This window comes from Gallinula chloropus (genome assembly GCF_964237585.1).
Source record: "Gallinula chloropus genome assembly, chromosome: 14".
NCBI lineage: Eukaryota > Metazoa > Chordata > Aves > Gruiformes > Rallidae > Gallinula > Gallinula chloropus.
This window is the reverse complement of record NC_140099.1, coordinates 10,233,826-10,251,843: the sequence shown is the minus strand read 5'-3', so window position 1 is coordinate 10,251,843 and position 18,018 is coordinate 10,233,826. Positions and strand designations below refer to the sequence as shown.

General features: G+C 38.1%; 1 protein-coding gene across 1 annotated transcript in view; it reads left to right on the top strand.

The window, feature by feature from the left end:
* Positions 1 to 18,018, top strand: part of EML1 (EMAP like 1) — a gene marked incomplete at both ends in the record, with an annotated part of 53,094 nt that overhangs the window by 11,053 nt on the left and 24,023 nt on the right. The window contains 5 exons of the mRNA XM_084270709.1: positions 2,861 to 2,995; positions 8,978 to 9,006; positions 10,423 to 10,449; positions 13,605 to 13,734; positions 17,808 to 17,957. Coding sequence (XP_084126835.1) covers positions 2,861 to 2,995; positions 8,978 to 9,006; positions 10,423 to 10,449; positions 13,605 to 13,734; positions 17,808 to 17,957 — 471 coding nt within the window. The remainder of the gene's footprint in view (positions 1 to 2,860; positions 2,996 to 8,977; positions 9,007 to 10,422; positions 10,450 to 13,604; positions 13,735 to 17,807; positions 17,958 to 18,018) is intronic.

Sequence of the window (18,018 nt, the reverse complement as noted above, 5' to 3'; positions counted from 1 at the left end):
AAACCTGTAAGTTAAACAAATGTTTTCTATGATTTTAAATTCCTCCTTGGATGACAGGGCATCTACTGTAGCCATGGATATAATCACTGGTGTTTAACACTATAGCTACCAAAATGTGTATATGCCAAAATTGAGGTAATACAATGAAGTTATAATCCTCTTTTCCAACCACCCACTGATACTTCTCACTGGGCTTTTTTTGTTGCTGTTGAAAGTTTAAAATAAAATTTGTCAGAAGATAGCATTGCTAATTAGTTTAAGCAGTAATGGACATAAGCCAAAAGAGTTTAAAAGAACTTCGTTCCTGTGGTAAAAGTAGTTTTTATGCTGATATGAGACTTCACTATTGAGAACAAAGTTAGCATTACACTTTTAAGCTTTACTCCTACCCATTCATTTTTTTATCTACCAATTCATCTTTTGAATGTTGGAAGCTATAAAAATAAAGCTCTAAGCAACATAAAAATTAGCTTAGAATTGGTTCTGAAACTTCCATTTTTCCTAACTTTACTATTACTTAGTGATTTCCTTAATTTAATTTCAGTGTAGGCTGATATTGCCTCTTCCTTAACCAGGAAAAGATGCCAAAATAAAGATTTTGATCTTGCAAAATCACACAGAGAGGATGTTTTTGCAAGTACTGCAAATAAAGTAATGGAAGGACTCATGCCAATAAAGATAGTTTATGTGGAGTGAATATTTTCAGTATCAAGGCTTTATTTTTTAACTGGAATAGTATTACACTGCATGATGATATGAGGTGCAGGGAGAACAGTTAAATGTTAAAAAGTATATTATTTAATTTACCAGAGGAGGTTTTTTCATGTATTTGGCATTGAGATGACTTGGATAATGTTAGGCTAGCATAGGAGACACTTCTTTCTGAAATGAAGACAGAATTAAATTATTTTTGCTGCTTGTCCTTTCTCCAATGAATGTATTTTGTTCTGTGCCACTGCGTAATTTTGCATTCTGCTTGCTGTCTGACATCACTCTTTCCACAGAAACAGTGTGTGTATATATATATGTGTGTGTGTATATATGTGTACATATATATATATATTTAATTTCAGCTTAACTGTTTTGATTGTGCATGTTTTTAAGACAAGATTGCAGCACTGAACATCTGTTCTACCATCACATATTCCAGAGAGTTTTTTGTCAAGCTACCTGAGATGCATCTTAACATGCATCTACTCAGCAGAGTTCCCCCTGCATGGGGGCTTCCTTCCTTCCTTCCTCCCTTCCTTCCTTTCAGAAGGGCAGTTGCTTTGCAGAAAGACTCCAGTTCAGTTCTTCCCAGTGAGTTTGTGGCTGAGCCTCGACTAAGGTGTTGAAACATTCCCCTCCTCACTGGTAAAAAGACATGAAGGAGTAAGAATATAATTAGAAAAGAAAAAGGTAAAAAACCCAGTGTGGTGGTGTACAGTTGATGGGCTGGATGTTTTTTGACCAGACTGAAAAGTCTGTCTCATTTCCCATAGTTATGAAGAGCCAGTACCTCTCTTTCTTACACCAGACACAAAGCGGGATGGAGCCCGAGGAGCTGGCTGAGTTAAGAGGGTAGGGATAGTTGTTAGGGGCTGATGGGGCGGTTTGGAATAGTCCCCAATAGCCTTATGGTAAGCAGAGCATCCCTGGGGCATGTGGAGGTGGAGGGGGAGCTGGCTGTGGATGGTGAGAGGGGTGACTGGGGTGAGGCTGGGCCTTGAGGGAGCGAGAGCTAGAAAGAATTGAAGTTTTCACAGAAGGTTGGAATATGGGTAGAGGGGTGTGAGCGTGAAAGTGATCGTTGATTTCCATGGCTTCTGGGGTGAGAGCTGTTGAACATAGACATTTAGTTATGGGGATGTTACGGGTTAAGAGGACATTTCCATTCTGCTCTTTGGAGGGGAGAAAACAGCACAGGACTGGGGTGGGGAGGAACTGAGACCCTGACACCAAGTCCTGTCATTCAGCTGCTGCTGTGGGGCAGTTCCTGTCCTGGTCCAGGTAACACTGCCTGGCTCAAGGCCTCACCCTTTGCTGCCCCCTCTCCTCCCTAAAGCAGTGCTTCCTACTAGGGTGCTTTGGACTAAGGAATAACCACAACAATTTGTCTCCTGTTAGGTGTAAGCTCTGAGTGGGATTCTCTTAGCCTACTCAGTAATACCACTTGTGTTGGGCTCACAATTTTCCATCAGAGAGCAGGGTGCCATAAAGTCATACAAGAGCTCCCTGCTAGCTGTCTTGGCAGGAAGAGTGGTTGAAGAGCACAAGAAGGAGCCAAACTGTAAGCCTGTGAGAAACCCCTTGTCAGGAGATGTGAGGAATCTAATCTATTCATGGTTGTAAGTAGGAAGCATCCATTTTTGACAAGCTAATGAAAAAATGCAGGCTAGTTCACCATTAGTTGCACTTTGGGGTATATTAAAACTAACTTTGAACCACAGAATAATTGATACTGAATGAAGACACAAAGTTAGGCATTCTCTGTATTCTGTCTGGAGGTGTAAGGTAATTTGGTTTCTCTTTATTTCTTGTACGTCTTAATTAGAGAATCCGAAAGTCCTGAAGTTAGGAGTGGTAGTCAGAGATTTGAAATGTGACTGGGAAAATAGGTATTGCAGTTTTCTCTGTGATCTTGGTTTAGCCTGTCTTCTATTTTATAATATAAGGAAAAGGCAGTATGTTTGTGTTGCACCAGGTACTCAGCAGAACACTTCTGTAGTCCCTTTAAGAAATAGGGTTATGATTAAAACCAAGGTTGTAGTTAATTTTAGGGTCAACATTCTACTTGATATGTTTCTCGAAAATACTTGTTGTAGAGATATGTGTTTTTACAAGTGCCACTGTACAGCTTGCTCCTTTTTTTTATTAGCACTGTTAAGAGAACCAGTTCAGCTGAGCGTGTATCCCCAGGCGGTCGGAGGGAAAGCTATGGAGATTCCAAAGGGAGTCGCAACCGCACTGGATCCACCAGCAGTTCATCTAGTGGTAAAAAGAACAGTGAAAGGTAATGTTATTGAAATATCTCTCTCCTTTCTCTGCCTACTGCCCTAATAATGAAATTAGTTTCTTTTCTGAAATTGGATTCTCTAGTTCACCAAATACTGGGAGCTTTTTTTTTTTTTTAAAAAAAAGATGCTAGAGTTGGAAAAAACATATTTTAAAATATAACAATTTTAAAATAAAACAGTCTTTCAAATGTGGATTAAATTTATTTGCTTTGTATCCAAACTGTAAACAACATGAGAACCTTGAGTTGCCTGGAAAAGTTTGTAATTGTTAAGCATACTTTTCCTTTATCTTAGTGGTTTTGCTTGGCTTTCCAGTTCCTGACATGTACTTATCAAGCTCCTGGTAGTGGTGCGTTGACCCCAGCTGGCAGCTGAGCACCACACAGCCACTTGTTCCCTCTTCCCAAGCAGGATGGGAAAGAGACTAGGAAGAGCAAAAGTGAGAAAACTCATAGGTGGAGATAAAAGCAGTCTAATAAATGAAGAAGGGATGAAAACCCAAAGCAAGCAATGGAAAGGCAGTTACTCGCCACCTCCCATGTGCAGACTGATGCCCAGCCAGTCTCTGTGCAATTACTGCCTCAGTCCGAGGTTAGGATTAGTGAGAAGTGGAGAGGCTTATGTACAAGTGCCGTCCAGAGAAGTGGAATAAAGTGATGCCTGTCTCTGATGTATCTTATGATGCTTCTCTGTACAGCTGAGAGTAAAAGGGAAAGAGAATAGCTGGTTTAGGGCTTTCAGACTCAGGATGGTTTTGAACAAATTCACAGATGTTTGTGGTGTAGTCACTGAATTGTTCAACTGATTCTTTCACATATTTCCTAGACAGATTTTAGTCTTGGCCATTTTCCTTTACCTGTCCTATTCCAGTTTTTCACCACCAGAAAGTGGTGTTGCTGGTTTTGTTACACTATCTCAGGTGAAATAACCATAGAAACAGAATGCTAATGAAAGTGACATAGTGACATAATTATACGTGCTCTGTATGGGCGTAAGTGTCATCATAGCAGTCGCCGAGTTGCTCATGAGACAATGGTATGGCACAAACAATCCCTTCCCTTTTATCTCTTCAGCATCTTCACTTGATGTAAAGAATGAGTGAGGTTGTTGTTTACTAAATGGACAGCCTAGATATGGGTGATGAAGTTAATAGTAGTTTGTTTCCTGGTTTATTTATGTTTTCAGCTATGAAGCAAGGCAACAACTCGTGAGAGGTTTGGCAAATTATGGGAATAGTGAAAAAAATAAGAATACCGTAAGATAAAAGGTTATAAAATTGTTAACCAATTAAGATATAATTAAATATTTACACAAACTAAACATTTAAACATCTTCATGGATGCTGTGCATCTATACATATGAATGAGGGCTTTTATAAACAAACAGAATTTCGCAGGACTAGCATTTCTGGCAGTTCTGGAAAATTGATTTCATCTCAGCATATGATTTTTGGTAAAATAATTATAAACAAACAGTAGATAGCCATTGGAGAATGTATTTTGAAGAGATGGGAAAGTTGCAGTGGTACTGAGTAGAAGTGTAGGAGTGGTTTTGGTTTTATTTAAAAGATTTTTATACTTCACTTTAAATTTCCCAAAAGACTGAAATATAACTGAAAAAAACCCCAAAACTATAGCTATTAACTCATTAAGTAATACCTAGATGAATGGTATTTTTGAGAGGAAAAACAATCTTTAATTGGATTACTTAGGAGTCGTGTCCCGCTCTACATGTGCAGACTTGGATAAAATTGGTACTGAACATAGAATCACAGACTGGTTTGGGTTGGAAGTGACCTCAAAGATCATCTAGTTCCAACTCCCTGCCCAGGTTGCCCAAAGCCCAATCCAACCTGGCCTTGAGCACTTCCATGGTGGGGGCAGCCACAGCATCTCTGGGCAGCCTGTGCCAGGGCCTCACCACCTTCACAGGGAAGAATTTCTTCCTTTTATCTAGTCTAAATCTACCCTAACTCAGCTTAAGACCATTATACCTTGTCCTATGACTCTGTGCCCTTGTAAACAGTCCCTCTTCAGCTTTCCTGTAGGCCCCATTTATATACATGAAGGCTGCTAGAAGGTCTCCCTGGAGTCTTCTCCGGACTGAACACCAACTCTATCAGCCTGTCTTTGTAAGAGAGGTGCTCCAGCCCTCTCATCATCTTTGCTGCTTCCTCTGAACTCACTCCAACTGGTCCATATCCTTCTCTTGATGCAATACTCTGGGTTGGGTTTCATGAGGGTGGAGTAGAGAGGGAGAATCCCCTCCCTCAACCTGCTGGTCATGCTGCTGGTGATGCATCCCAGTACCTGGTGGTTTTCTGGGGTGTAAGCACACATTGCCTGGTCATGTTGAGCTTCTTCTACCACCAGTAGCCCCAAGCCCTTCTGCTCAGGGCTTCTCTCAATCCCTTCTCCACCCAACCTATAGTTGTGCCTGGGATTGCCCTGACCCATGTGCAGGAACTTGCACGTGGCCTTGTTGCACTTCATGCTGTTTGCATGGGCCCACCTCTCAAGCCTGTCATGGTCCCGCTGGATGGCATCTCCCTTCCTTCCACTTTCTTGACCACACAGCTTGGTGTCATCAGCTAACTTTCTGAAGGGATGCTCAGTCCCATTGACATCTCAGACCCTTGTAGCACAGAGAATACATACCACTGAAACAGAAAGCCAAGTATCAATACTCTTGGGGACAATTGAACCTGGAAGTTTTGAAGTGCAAAGCTAAGCAAAAAAATAATGACCAGTGAAGGGACTGCTGAGAAGTCACTTGAAGATGGTGTTTTTTTCTAAGGCTGAATTTTTACATTTTATTTTGCATGTGTATAGAATTTTGTGCTCTATTGTCCATAGGAAATTACAGCAACAGTCTTTATGTTGTAACCTCAACAATTTAAATAAAACCCAACTTTCCTAAACAAAACAAATTTCTTATAGAAAATTCTGGTTTTAAAATTTATTTTTTATAATTAGATAGGAAGACTTTTCTTTCCAGAATATGAGGAGGAAGTGCAACTGCAATGATGAAATGTCATTACTTTTGCAATTAACTGTAGCTTTAATAGTTTTAACAAGCACATTATGATCTTGCAGTGTCTTTGCTGTATGTATCTTATCAATTTTTTTAACAAAATATTTCAAATCCACAGAAGGTGAATCCTGCATCTGTTGTGCAGTGGAAGATAAACCTGTCAAAATCAAAGTACAATGCTTTATAAAATCTGGGTTGTTTTGTAAGATACCCCTGTGTTCTTGCTATCTGTGTAAGGTCATAATTATATGAAGTCAGTATTATATTAAAGCTACTAAAGAAATAAGATGAGATTATTAATTAGGTGGCTGTTTATTTAAAATACGGGAAGATACGACTTCTAGCAGCTACACAGAGGTAATGTACACTTAAAAATGGATTTTGCTATAGCTGAGTAAAAACATTGCAACAGAATAAATGGTTATCTGCAAAATTGCTTTGTGTCTGCTCCAAAGTTGATCACAGTACCTGAGATCCATTTTTAATTTTTTCATCCTATTCTAACAGGAACCCAGTGGTTACATCATTGTGCAGTTGCTAACCCACAAGGGCTTGAGTACACATGTGATGCAGTGCTTAAATAAAGTGCAGGTATCCCAGGGAACTAATTGGGAGCATGTGTTAGATTTCTCTTGCTGCAGCTAGTGTCACTATTCGTAGGGTTAGAGAGTTTTCCCTGATTCCTGTCACATGGAGTCAGAGGATGTTCAGAACCTCAGCTCTCACCTCCCTGAGGAATGTCCTTAGCCAGTGGAAGAGACTGGCTAAAGACTTGCCTGTGCTTCATTTTGAAGTTGGGCCACTCTGCAATATATACAGCAAGAGTCAAGGGACTAGAAGAAAAATAGGTATGTTTCTGTGTGCCAGGGGTTAAGGCTGTCCTCCTGAAGCTAACTGTATATGTGAAAGAGTGAGGAGGAGGAGGGTGTGTTAACCAGCTACTCAAAGTCTTATGATTTGTGTCATTCATCTTTATGGTTCCCTTCCAGCTTGAGGTGCCTGGTCTGTAGATGAAACTTAAAGCAGAATGCATGTCAGGATTCCCAAAAGGCAATCGTGAAATTGTTTCTCAAAGTATGTAGAGTTGCAGGCTGTTGGGCAAAAGCATAGTGCTATAGAAAGCTATTTTAAGAAGGTTTAAACAAGGAGTAAGAAGATGATTGTAATCTCCCATGCTGCAGTGGGGCGTCCCACGTCCCGGTGGCTCGGAGCCAGGAGTAGGCCTTCCTACGGGTTCCATAAGTAGGAAGTGACTCAAGTTCACAAAAAAGAAGAAGGGTAGTCAGAGCTCTGAGCTGTGTGTGCGGTTAGGGACTGTATAATTAGAAAGTACACATGATTTGCTTTATTACTGCCATGAATCAGCCTTTCACATTAGCTTGATTAGCTTGAATAAGTCAGCGTGGTCTGTTCAGAACTGGAGACTCTTTTGTCTGTGATATGGCAGCATTTCTGACTAGTGCTCCATCCCATAAAGTTTTTATTTTCTAAAAATATCTTTGTTCATAAAAGAAATTGTTAATCTGTGTGTTAACAATGGCAGCACATCCTGGTATTTATATAGATGAAATTGGCAGCATATGCCAGCTTGAAGCATGAATTTTGATGCATGGTTAATACGAAGGCTGGTAGGATGAAGAGCTGCTAAATCAATGTGCAGGATCGGTGGAATTTCTTGGGGGTTTTTTAACATTATGTAAATGTATTATTCTTACTACAACTGTAACATCAGTGCAAAAGAAAAAGTACAGTAAAATTACTAGCTACAACTTCTGTTGTAGGGAAAGAGAATCTTTCATACTTAGAAACAATTGTGTGCAAAAATCTACCCTGGTTTAATTTATATTGTGGTTTCTTTTTATCTGCCGATTGCAGTCCTGCAATGGACAGCTCTAGGGGTACTGCACACATTTCTCCATCAGAATGATAGGAACCTTTTGTGATCACCCTCAGAAACGTGTAACAGTAATTAGATATTTCAAGTTTTACTGGATAGAAAGAAAATGGAACTGGGAAGAAAAATAACGGCATAATATAGCTCTGTGTCCCTTTCATGCTTCATCAGAAACAACACCCCCAAGGCTAATTATACAGGGGCAAAGGACGAAGAAAATAAATGATTGGCATTTCTTGAAACAGATTGCTGCTTTCTGGCCAGGGTAGTACTATCCAGAGAGCTCCTCGGCTTTTCTGCCTCTTCTCCACGTGCTTCATGTATTTTCCACTCAATTTTTGCAAATGTTTTCTCAAGACAAAAAGACAAACCAATTTCAGATTGCCTTCCAGGCAGCAGTGCAGTTGGAAAACAGAAAGAGAAGCTGTTGTAATCATGAAGGATATGTGCTTTCTGGGTTTTACAAAGTACTGTCATTCACCAGGAAACAATTGGGCAGGTCTGGGTTTTATGTAAACTCTTTGGAAAAGCAGGATTCATGTTTTGGTTTGCAAGACATGAGTAATTGAATACTCCCACATGCACTGATACAAATGCCCCCCCTGCTCCATGCATGCAGAGAGATTTTGAAGTCCAGGATGTATTCCTAGCTGCTTCTTGTGGTTGTAAACTGCTTTGGGAGTAGCATCATAACTGATGCACCTTCTTGTGACCATTTTCTGTGTCCCTCTGTAACTGGACTAACTCTGCAAGGCAAGAAGATCTATGAGTTGCTGGAGGAGAGCCTATAGTTTTAAGAGTGTAAGGAGAATTGAATGTAAAAGTTTAACACCTGCCATCAAGGAGCCATAATATATGGTGGTGTAATTGTGTCTGCCTGGGGATTTACCCTGTAAATAATTGAACTGAAACCCCATTTTTATTTATGTGTACACACACAAAAGTATTTTACGTATTTTATATTATATTTTTAATTTCACATCCATAACTTTATGTGTGCAGACTGTGTACCTGTTTTTAATATAGAAATTTTTTTCATTCTTTTTCACAGCAAACCCAAGGAACCAATGTTCAGCGCAGGTAGGAACTTTTAAAATTTTTAAGCAGATAAAAAAATAAAGCTATTATGTTACTGCAGTTGTTCTTTTTATTCTGTGGATGCTTAAGAACTGGTATTGGGCATAGAGACATGATAGCTACAGGCTTCTGATGACAAAGTTTTTTAAAAATCAGCTTGGCCCAATAGGTTTATTTTACAATTAGGATTCTTTGTCACAAGGCAAAGAATAAAAGACTGTGTCTTCTTACTCCAAATATGTCTTGCTTTTCAAAGCAATATTAAGATTTTATTAATTAAAGCATATGCCAAGTTCCAGCTATGATGCTGTCAAATTAATCATAAAAGGGAGCCCTCAACTGCTGTTAAAGAATGTCCCATCTGTCCCAATGCCTTGTTATAAAATTTGTCAAATTAAAAATAAAAAAGGTGTTTAGTGACTACAGTTTTGGAACTCTATCCTAAATCTGAAAATTGCTTTATTTTTTTCCTACTTGTGTAAAAATATTTTTGAAAGTGAAATAGTAGGTATAAGTGAAAGCAGAGTTTGTCCTCGTTATTGGACTGTTACAAACGTTTGAACAATCTCAATAAAAATACAAAGCAAAGTACTATCTGTGATGGTTATTTTTGTTCTGAAAAACCAAGGACAACTACAATGAAAGCTTTCTTTTAACAAAATAAATGGAAAGGAAAAAATCCTTGTTGGTTTATCAGATGTATCATATACTTTTCGTGTATACTTCTGTAACAGTAACCATACTTGAAGGTGAAAAATTTGAAAATCTTTTGTTTACTGAGCTGATTGATCAGCATCCACAAAGCTCTTAAGCCATACATCAGTTTGGTGTAATTGATTCTGAACTCAATAATACCTTAAACTAAGTAAGCATCTAAGTATTTTGTGGCCGTACAATCAGTCACAGTTTGTGGTGTTTTCATAAAAACTTGTTTTAGAAAAAGAAAACCTCTGATTTGCACAGAATATACTGTTCTCATGTAGCATTTCTTCTTCCCTTGCACCACATAAGCAAAGGCATCGGGAATAATTTTTTTCTTCTGATGCTTTCACTGTAAATAAAGATTGGTAATTAAACAGGTGTGACACTACTTTTATCCTTCTCACCTGGACAATATTCCTACTGAAATGAATGATTTTTTTATAAGCAAGTTATATTTGGTAGTTTGCTTTAAACATAGAGTTGCATAACAGAGCTTAAGCTAGTATTTTAATGATAGAAGAACTAAACAGAGCCCCTAGCTGGAGGAAAAGGGTTTTGACTGTAATTACCCAGCGTATGGCATAGAGTATGGCTCGAGTAGGAGGTTAGCTTCCAGCAGAATACCACCAGACAGCAGGTAGAGCAGGTATTTAGTGAGTTTATGTATTCAAACACATCTTTATCCAGCCCTTCTGTCTCTGTCTCTGTAATCACAAGGGAAGCGCCGTGTGACACACTGCAAAGGTAGGCTTCACTTCCAAAACCTCATAGCTCTCGAAGCAAAATGGCACTGGTGGGATAAAAGCTCAATGTGTAAACAGCTACTTTCTAGCTTGTGCATGTTTTGCAATGTTAAAACTTTCCCAGTTCTCTTGAAAGAAACAAAAATATTACACCATTGATTATCCAGTCTCCTGAATTATAACCCTCATGGGCATTTTAATAATAATAACAGTGGGTTATAACTGACATTTCTGTGGAATTTTTCAGAAGAATTTGAATTAGAAAAAAAAATGTTGAGAGAGCTATATGGCAACACGTGGATGTTCACTGTGTTTGAAATGGTGTTCTGCACTTCTGCTGAAATTCATGTAGATTTTGCCCCTTTGTCGGCTGTTTCGCTGTTAGCCTAACATGGTTATAGAAGCCCTGGTTTTTCCCTTGCTTTTTCTTACTAAGTAGACTAGGCTTTTCTGAATGTTGAAGAAACAGACCTAGGCCTCCAACTAATTTCTCACTGCTTTTCGCTCAATGTCATAAAGCAGAGTTAGATTTGGTAGACATACCATATTGTTTTTGAAAGCTTTAGTTAAATTGTAGTGTAAATATGCACATTTTTGATGCATGTTTATGTCTGTGATATAATCACAGATTTGCCTTGCTTTTTAGAGATAGCTAAATCCTAACAGTTTTGCCATTAATCAGCATCTTTCAGCTTTGCAATGATCACAAAGCAAAGAATATTTGTTCTCAAGGCAAAGTCTTTTAGAGAGTCTCTACCTCTGTGTATTCTTTGTACGGTTTAATGCCTGCAATCAGTAGTGGTCTCCTTTGCAGATCCTACTGGCATTCATGTGCCTTCTTATTTCAGTTCAGCAACTGTTAATTTTTACAGTTGTTTTCAACAACAATTTCAAATCTTCAAAATTGCAGGTGTAAAAGATACATTTGTCTAACAGTTTTGCCATGGCTCTGTCTTTGTAGTTTGATGATTGTCTGTCTTTACATCTGTATCTTCACATTTAGAACTCTGCTGTCTTAAAATCTTAGCTATGACAAGGAAAGGGATGTAGGTTGGCTATGTAGATAATATGTTTGGATTGTTAACAAAATCAGTGCAGATGGAATTAATATTATCAAAAGTTAGAAAGAAATACACAGTATGAATTTCTCTGCCTGACCTAGTCACCCTCAGTTCCTCTTTGTAGCTGAGAGAGAGAGAGGGCTGCTCTGAAAGCATAGTTTATATACTTGGTATAGATCTAATTTACCATACTTTTGGACACCTGCCTTAACATGTGATTGATTTGTTCAAAAGTATCTGTTTCTCCCTATTTACTCTGAAAAGAAGTTTTGAGTGAGTAGGTCAAATGCTTCCAATGGCTAAATGCAAGTTTTATGAGTCCCCTAAGTTTCAGGTGAGAAAAGCAGCTCTATGAATTGAACTTCCATCGTTCCCAGCCTTAGATAAGCTTAGTCAGGGATTGCCACTGCACTTCCAGTGCACCACTATCGGCTGTATTGGCATGTGTTCCCAGCTCATTAAATAGATGCTGCATGCGCATACAAATAGTGCCGTAATGCTCTGCTATTTAATGCTCTACCCTCTATAGTTTATTTTCCAATACAGATCTATTGGCCTAGATTTTTCAAAACAATTCTAGTATTGTAGCATTTTATCAGGCATCTTAAGCTCCAGCCATCTGTCACCATTATTTCACCATTGTTATTGTTGCTTCTTTTTAGCATTCAGTTTTCTGTTGTTTTCATTATATGCATGGATGATGTAAATGAAGGGATTTTAGAGAGCCCTGACTGTAACTTTACCGTGACAGATCAGGTAGATCTCTTTCCCAAATGAATTGGTCTAAAGGCAAAGTACACATATATTTAGGTAATACAGCGTAGGTATGATGTTCATTTATTCAACCAATAATTTTTATTCATTTAGTCAGGATTTGTAGCATATTTCCAATTAAAAGGAAGCCTTAATTTTCAAATTAAAAAATAGTGATATAGTTGTAATGATATTTAACAATTCATAGCATAATTTTAACAGTCCTAAATTGTATATTTTTTTTCATTTACATGATTTTGTTACTTCTGCCCTTCCATTTCCTCTGTGCCCACGATTATTCTGTCTAGTAACTCTACAGATGTCACTGACTCCAAAACTGCTTGATTCGCATGAGAACAAGGCTGAACTCCTTGATCTGCCGATGAAGCAGCAAGAGCCAGCACGTTCTGAATCTGGACAAACTTCACCAGAAGTTCACAGGACACCCACTTTGGCCTTGCCAGTTCCCAAAAGTCCTAGTCAGACCTTCATGGCATTTCCCAGATCTCCTAGTTTTATAAGCCCCATGAAGTCCCCAAGTCAGTACTTCCAGATCTGTTATTAATCCCTGCTTTTCTCCCCCCAAAATATCTTACCAGTACAACACATTACTCTTAGTATTTTCTTCTAGAAATGTTTACTTCTGTCAGCCAATTCAGTTTTTGTAGCTTTTCTCCTGTATGTCATTTTCTTTTCTTTTAATGTGCTGTCAATGTTGTCATTCCTTTTTCAATGTTTAGTAATACTTAAAGCACTTATCTTTTCTGCATGTACATCAGCATGATTCCTTTTACTAATTGTTTGTGTTTCTTATTTCGAATGTATCTCTAACACTGTATCAAGTGTAAAGTGTATCTTTACACTGAGATGCAAAGAATGCAACTGAGTGTTGAAAAATACTTTAGATGCTGATGCTCCACTGTAAATATTCGTTAAAAATAAAATTAATTAAAAGTGGCATTTCTGCGTTAATTGTAATCCTTGATGTTTTCCCCTTCATTTTTAATATTTAAGAAAAGTGTAATATTGTAACTATTTTTCACAAAAAAAAAAAGTTTTTATTGCAGTCCTTTCAGTTTTGTAGTTCTTCATGACATTGTTTAGTTCTGATTCTGCTGCTCAAAATATTTAGAGGAAAAAGGGACTTTGTATGTTGAAAAAAAATTCTGCTTAGTGATTATGATTTAGGAAAACAACCTTGCTTAATTTCTAAGTTTGAGATTGCATGTCATTCTGTAATTGTAACGCACCAAACTGTAGGTGGGAAGGGATGGAGGAGCTCTGGAGTTCTCCACTGATGTGTTCTTTTTGTGTAACACTAAACATTTCTGACCTTTTGTAGAGGAAGGATACGTAAAAATGTTTCTTCGTGGACGTCCTGTTACCATGTACATGCCCAAAGAGCAAGTGGAATCTTACAATTTGGAAGCAAAAGTAGAACTACCAGCCAAGAGGCTTAAACTGGAATGGGTGTATCCTTTCTGTGCTAGAGGACTACTGGAAAGCAATCATTTCTTAATGATTTCTTTGAAATATTTTTTTTGAGCTCAAGTACAGCAAAATGAAGATCTTTATTAATAGGGTTGGTTTCATTAGTGAAGCACCATTCCATTGAAACAGATGTTAATTTCTTGAGGCTGCTGATCTGCACCTTGCCAAGTGCGAAGTGGCAGCTTAAGAACGATTTTGCTTAAATGTTGCCTGAAGGTCAAGTCTGAAGCATGGTAATTAACTGAAGATTAAACTAGGCATATTGTAAAAATGTAGTGAGCTGCTGTTATTAATTAGAATAGGCAGAAAACAAGCTCAGGTTTTCGTGCTGGTTCTCAGCAGTAATTTATTGTTTTAAACTGTGCTTGAAAAAGTGCGCACCGGTGTCCTTTAAAGGATGCCATCATCAACTTCAGTACTTGAATAAGCCCTGAATTGAATAGCACTATGCAACCAATACGTGCTTAGAAGTAAAATTTGTAAGATATCATATATAAAATACTCTTTGAATTTAGATTTTAGGCTGTGTTTAAACACCGCAAGTACTGAATAAACCGAATTTTCCACCGACTTCTGAGTGGACATAATTACAGAATTTTAACTTGAAAGAAATGAATGTTTCTTTACATACAGAAGTTTTCATATTTAACTTTTAAATATAATGAGAAAATAGACTCTATTGCAAAAAGAAATGACATTTCATTTTTCTGTAATCTTAGTGCTTATAATTGAAGATTGAAGATAAAATATAAATACATCAAGATCTCAGCCTGTTTGTAATATCCACTTTCTTTAGAGTGTTGAAGTCTTCATATGGTTTTCTATTTTGAGAAAAGTACTCTTTTTGGGGGGGGGGTCCTAAACAGTGCAAATAGGAAGTTGCTTTGTCTTCATAAAAAAGCAGACAGGCTGCAAATAGCCTTTTTCGAAGCTGCATAAATAGAACTGCATGTGGTTTCAGAACGCACACAGAGAGTTTCCCAAAGTCCCATTGTGTTTGCAAGAGATTAATGACAGATTTAGTAACCGTTGGTATTACTCCTGTTGCAGCTGGGCCTGTAGGTTCTACCCCACTCTGCTGGAACCACATAGGTAATGCACACAGAAATAGCTGAAGAGTTAAGAGATGAAATCCACAAAATTAACAAAACGGCTGAGCTGAGAGGGATAAGTACTGCTTGCAGCATTTTACCATCTAGTTGTTGTACAGGTTCTCACTGTATATCACAATGGAATTGTGAGGTGTTTGAAAGGTGCCCCTTGCCAGGGGGCCTCAGGCTGGTCTGGGAGGAAGGGTCAGGATGCTTGCTCAACAAAAAACACCTCAACCACAAACCAAACCAGATTGTCATTAGCAGTGTGTAGATGGAAACCAAAGTTAATATTTCGACAAAGAAGTGATAATTATTAATTCAGTCTCATTAGTTTATCACTTGAGCTTACTTAAATGACTGAAAGTTTGGCAGATGGAGCATTATTTTAGTTTGAATATTCACATGTCCTTCCAGGTGTGTCTGAATACCCAGCAGAATCCTATATATAAAGGTTGTCTATGAATAGGAAAGGTATGACTTAATAAAATGCTCTAACTCTGAATGGTTACTGAGGATGAAGCATATTTTTTTCCAAAAATACCGTGCTAATTTTTTTTCAGATTTTAATGTCTTTGCAGTTAAACCAAATCATCATTCTTAGAAGTTATACCAATGGCTAGGTATATAAAAGAGTTCTTTAAAAAAAATAATAGAGAGGCAGAGAGGACCATGCCCAATTCCTAGACTATAATGATGAGTAGAAAAGCTGGGGACAGAAGTTTAAAGGAGAAGGATGATGACAGCTGAAAATGAGCCGATACTGCAGGCTTTCATTCTAGTTAATTAGGAGAAGCTGAGCTGTTTGCTCAGAGGGTAACAGAGCTGGTGTAGGAGAAGACATCTCTGTTGTGGACAAATCATCCTGGCTGTGGGATGACAGCCAGAAATCCTTTACAATGTAAGAATGGGAATAGTGAAACAAAGTGTTGGAGGTGAAGCTAATGGAAAGGGCAAAGCAGACTGTGATGAGGATCAGAGGGAAGGAAATCCAATTTGTGTAGATTTTGGGACATGTCTGAACCCTAAAGGGGTTTTACAGTCATGTGACCATGTATCTTTTTTGGTAAGACAAAAAAGATTCAGACCACCTCCGATATATTCAGACAGGAAGAAACAAATGTCGAGTGGTGAGGTGAGAGGGAGGCTGGAGCAGAGGTGGTTAAATCTGAGCAAGAAATCAGCACCAGGGACATCAGGGTGGGAGCAATGGTCTGCATGAGCCTGTTTGAGATCAGCTCACTTGACAAGGAGGAGGTTTGAAACAAAAGCTGCAGGCCAAACGAAAAGAAAAGGTCAAGATAACATTCCCTGAAGTGCCAACTCACCAAATCAAAGTTGAAGCCACCAAATCCAAGTGTGGGAAAGAGTGAGGAGGAGAGATCAAGCCCAGGAGTTTACATCTGAGAAAAAAGGCTGATAGAAACTGAGTGACAACAGCAATCATGCGAAGGTTTGAATGCAGCATTGTTCCCCACAGGAAGAATTGTAAAGAAAAGATATTTTCCCGAAAGAATGTAAACGTTTCCACTTAATAGCTATTTTTATGCACAGGCATTTGTTCCTTATGAATGTCTGTATAATGTTTTTACTTCACTTTAAAAAAAAAAATCAATTCCTTAAGCTAGCTTCAACTAAGTGCATTATAAATTTGATTGTACTTTGTTGAACTGGGGAAATTTTATGTTGGGTTCAGTTGATGATGGTATCTGGCCACACATTAAAGAAATGTAAACAATCTAGAGTAGTAACTAACCTTTACAGATAGATTCAAAATTGATAGTAAATACCTTGTAATTGGAAAATGTTGGTAGTTTACATGTGATCAGATTTGAGTATCTCAGACTTGAAAAACCTTTGGCTGAAATATTTGAATTTGGGAGTCCAAAAGCTGCGTTTTTGAATGCACATCTTGATGGTTGGATGCGCAGCACTACCTCTGTAGCCTCTATTAGACAAAAATAAACCACAAGCTCTTATTTAGGTTCCTACTTTAGAAGTAAGATGACATAATGCAGGAAGTAAGGATAATAGTTAATGTGTGTGTTTTAGTTTGACTGGGTTACCGTTACCGTAGAGAATAGTGCACAAGTCTCTTTTTAATAGCATATAATTGGGGTTTCAGTACCTCTCAATATATTTATTGCAGCCAGCTTCTCCATATTGACTGAATTAGAATGCACTTTGGTTTTGCCAAGATTCTGCTAATGCTGTTTCTCTCTGTTCCATAAAAAAGGAAAGCCAAAATAGTTGTAGTCCCTAATGACTGTTCAGAAGAATAAAACTGCATAATTTGACTGAATTAACATTTGGTCTAAATGAGATTATTTATGGATTAATTCCAGTTATTTCATTGGATTAATTTTAGATTAGTGCTGATATGACTAGCATCAGAATCTGGGCCACTGCCTTTTAAATACTACAAAAATAAATTGGAACGGGTGATGTAACCCTTTTACGGTTTCATATCCATCTGGCTGGTAATGCCCAGAATAATGAAATCAATCAACCTGCACAAAGGATAATGCAATCAATCCTAATGTAATGCAGGGACATCTACTAAATGACTTATTAGTGTTTGCATCAAGTCTAAATTTTAGCTTTAATTAGTCAACCAGTGTAAATAGTAAATACACTTGGGACAAAATGAATATTGCCTTATTCTGGCATTTATCAAATTCTGGAGGATGCTAAAGGGATATATGTCAGAAAATCCTGTCTCCTTTACCATGTATTTTCCATAGGGTGTGTATTTTTTTCAGTTACTCGGCCTGTGAAATGCTGTCGCTCCCTTCACTGCTGCAAGGGAGGAGTTCCCATAGCTGCCAAGTGATAAAGCTGTGCTCAAGCCAAGAGATGCCGACTTCAGGGAAATGCAGGGGCAGAGAATCCCTTTTGGTTTTCCATATATTTAACATTGTTCATTGGTAGATAATGTTATTGCAGCTTGACCAACACGCTAGCTATGGATACAGGGGTCGGGACTGTCGCAGTAATCTCTATCTTCTTCCAACGGGCGAAACTGTGTATTTCATCGCGTCTGTAGTTGTGTTATTCAATGTTGAAGAGCAACTTCAGAGGCATTACACTGGTCATAATGATGATGTGAAGTGGTAAGTCACCAAACAACCATTCTTTTTTTCTTCATAAAACAGTATTTGGGAGGTAATAATT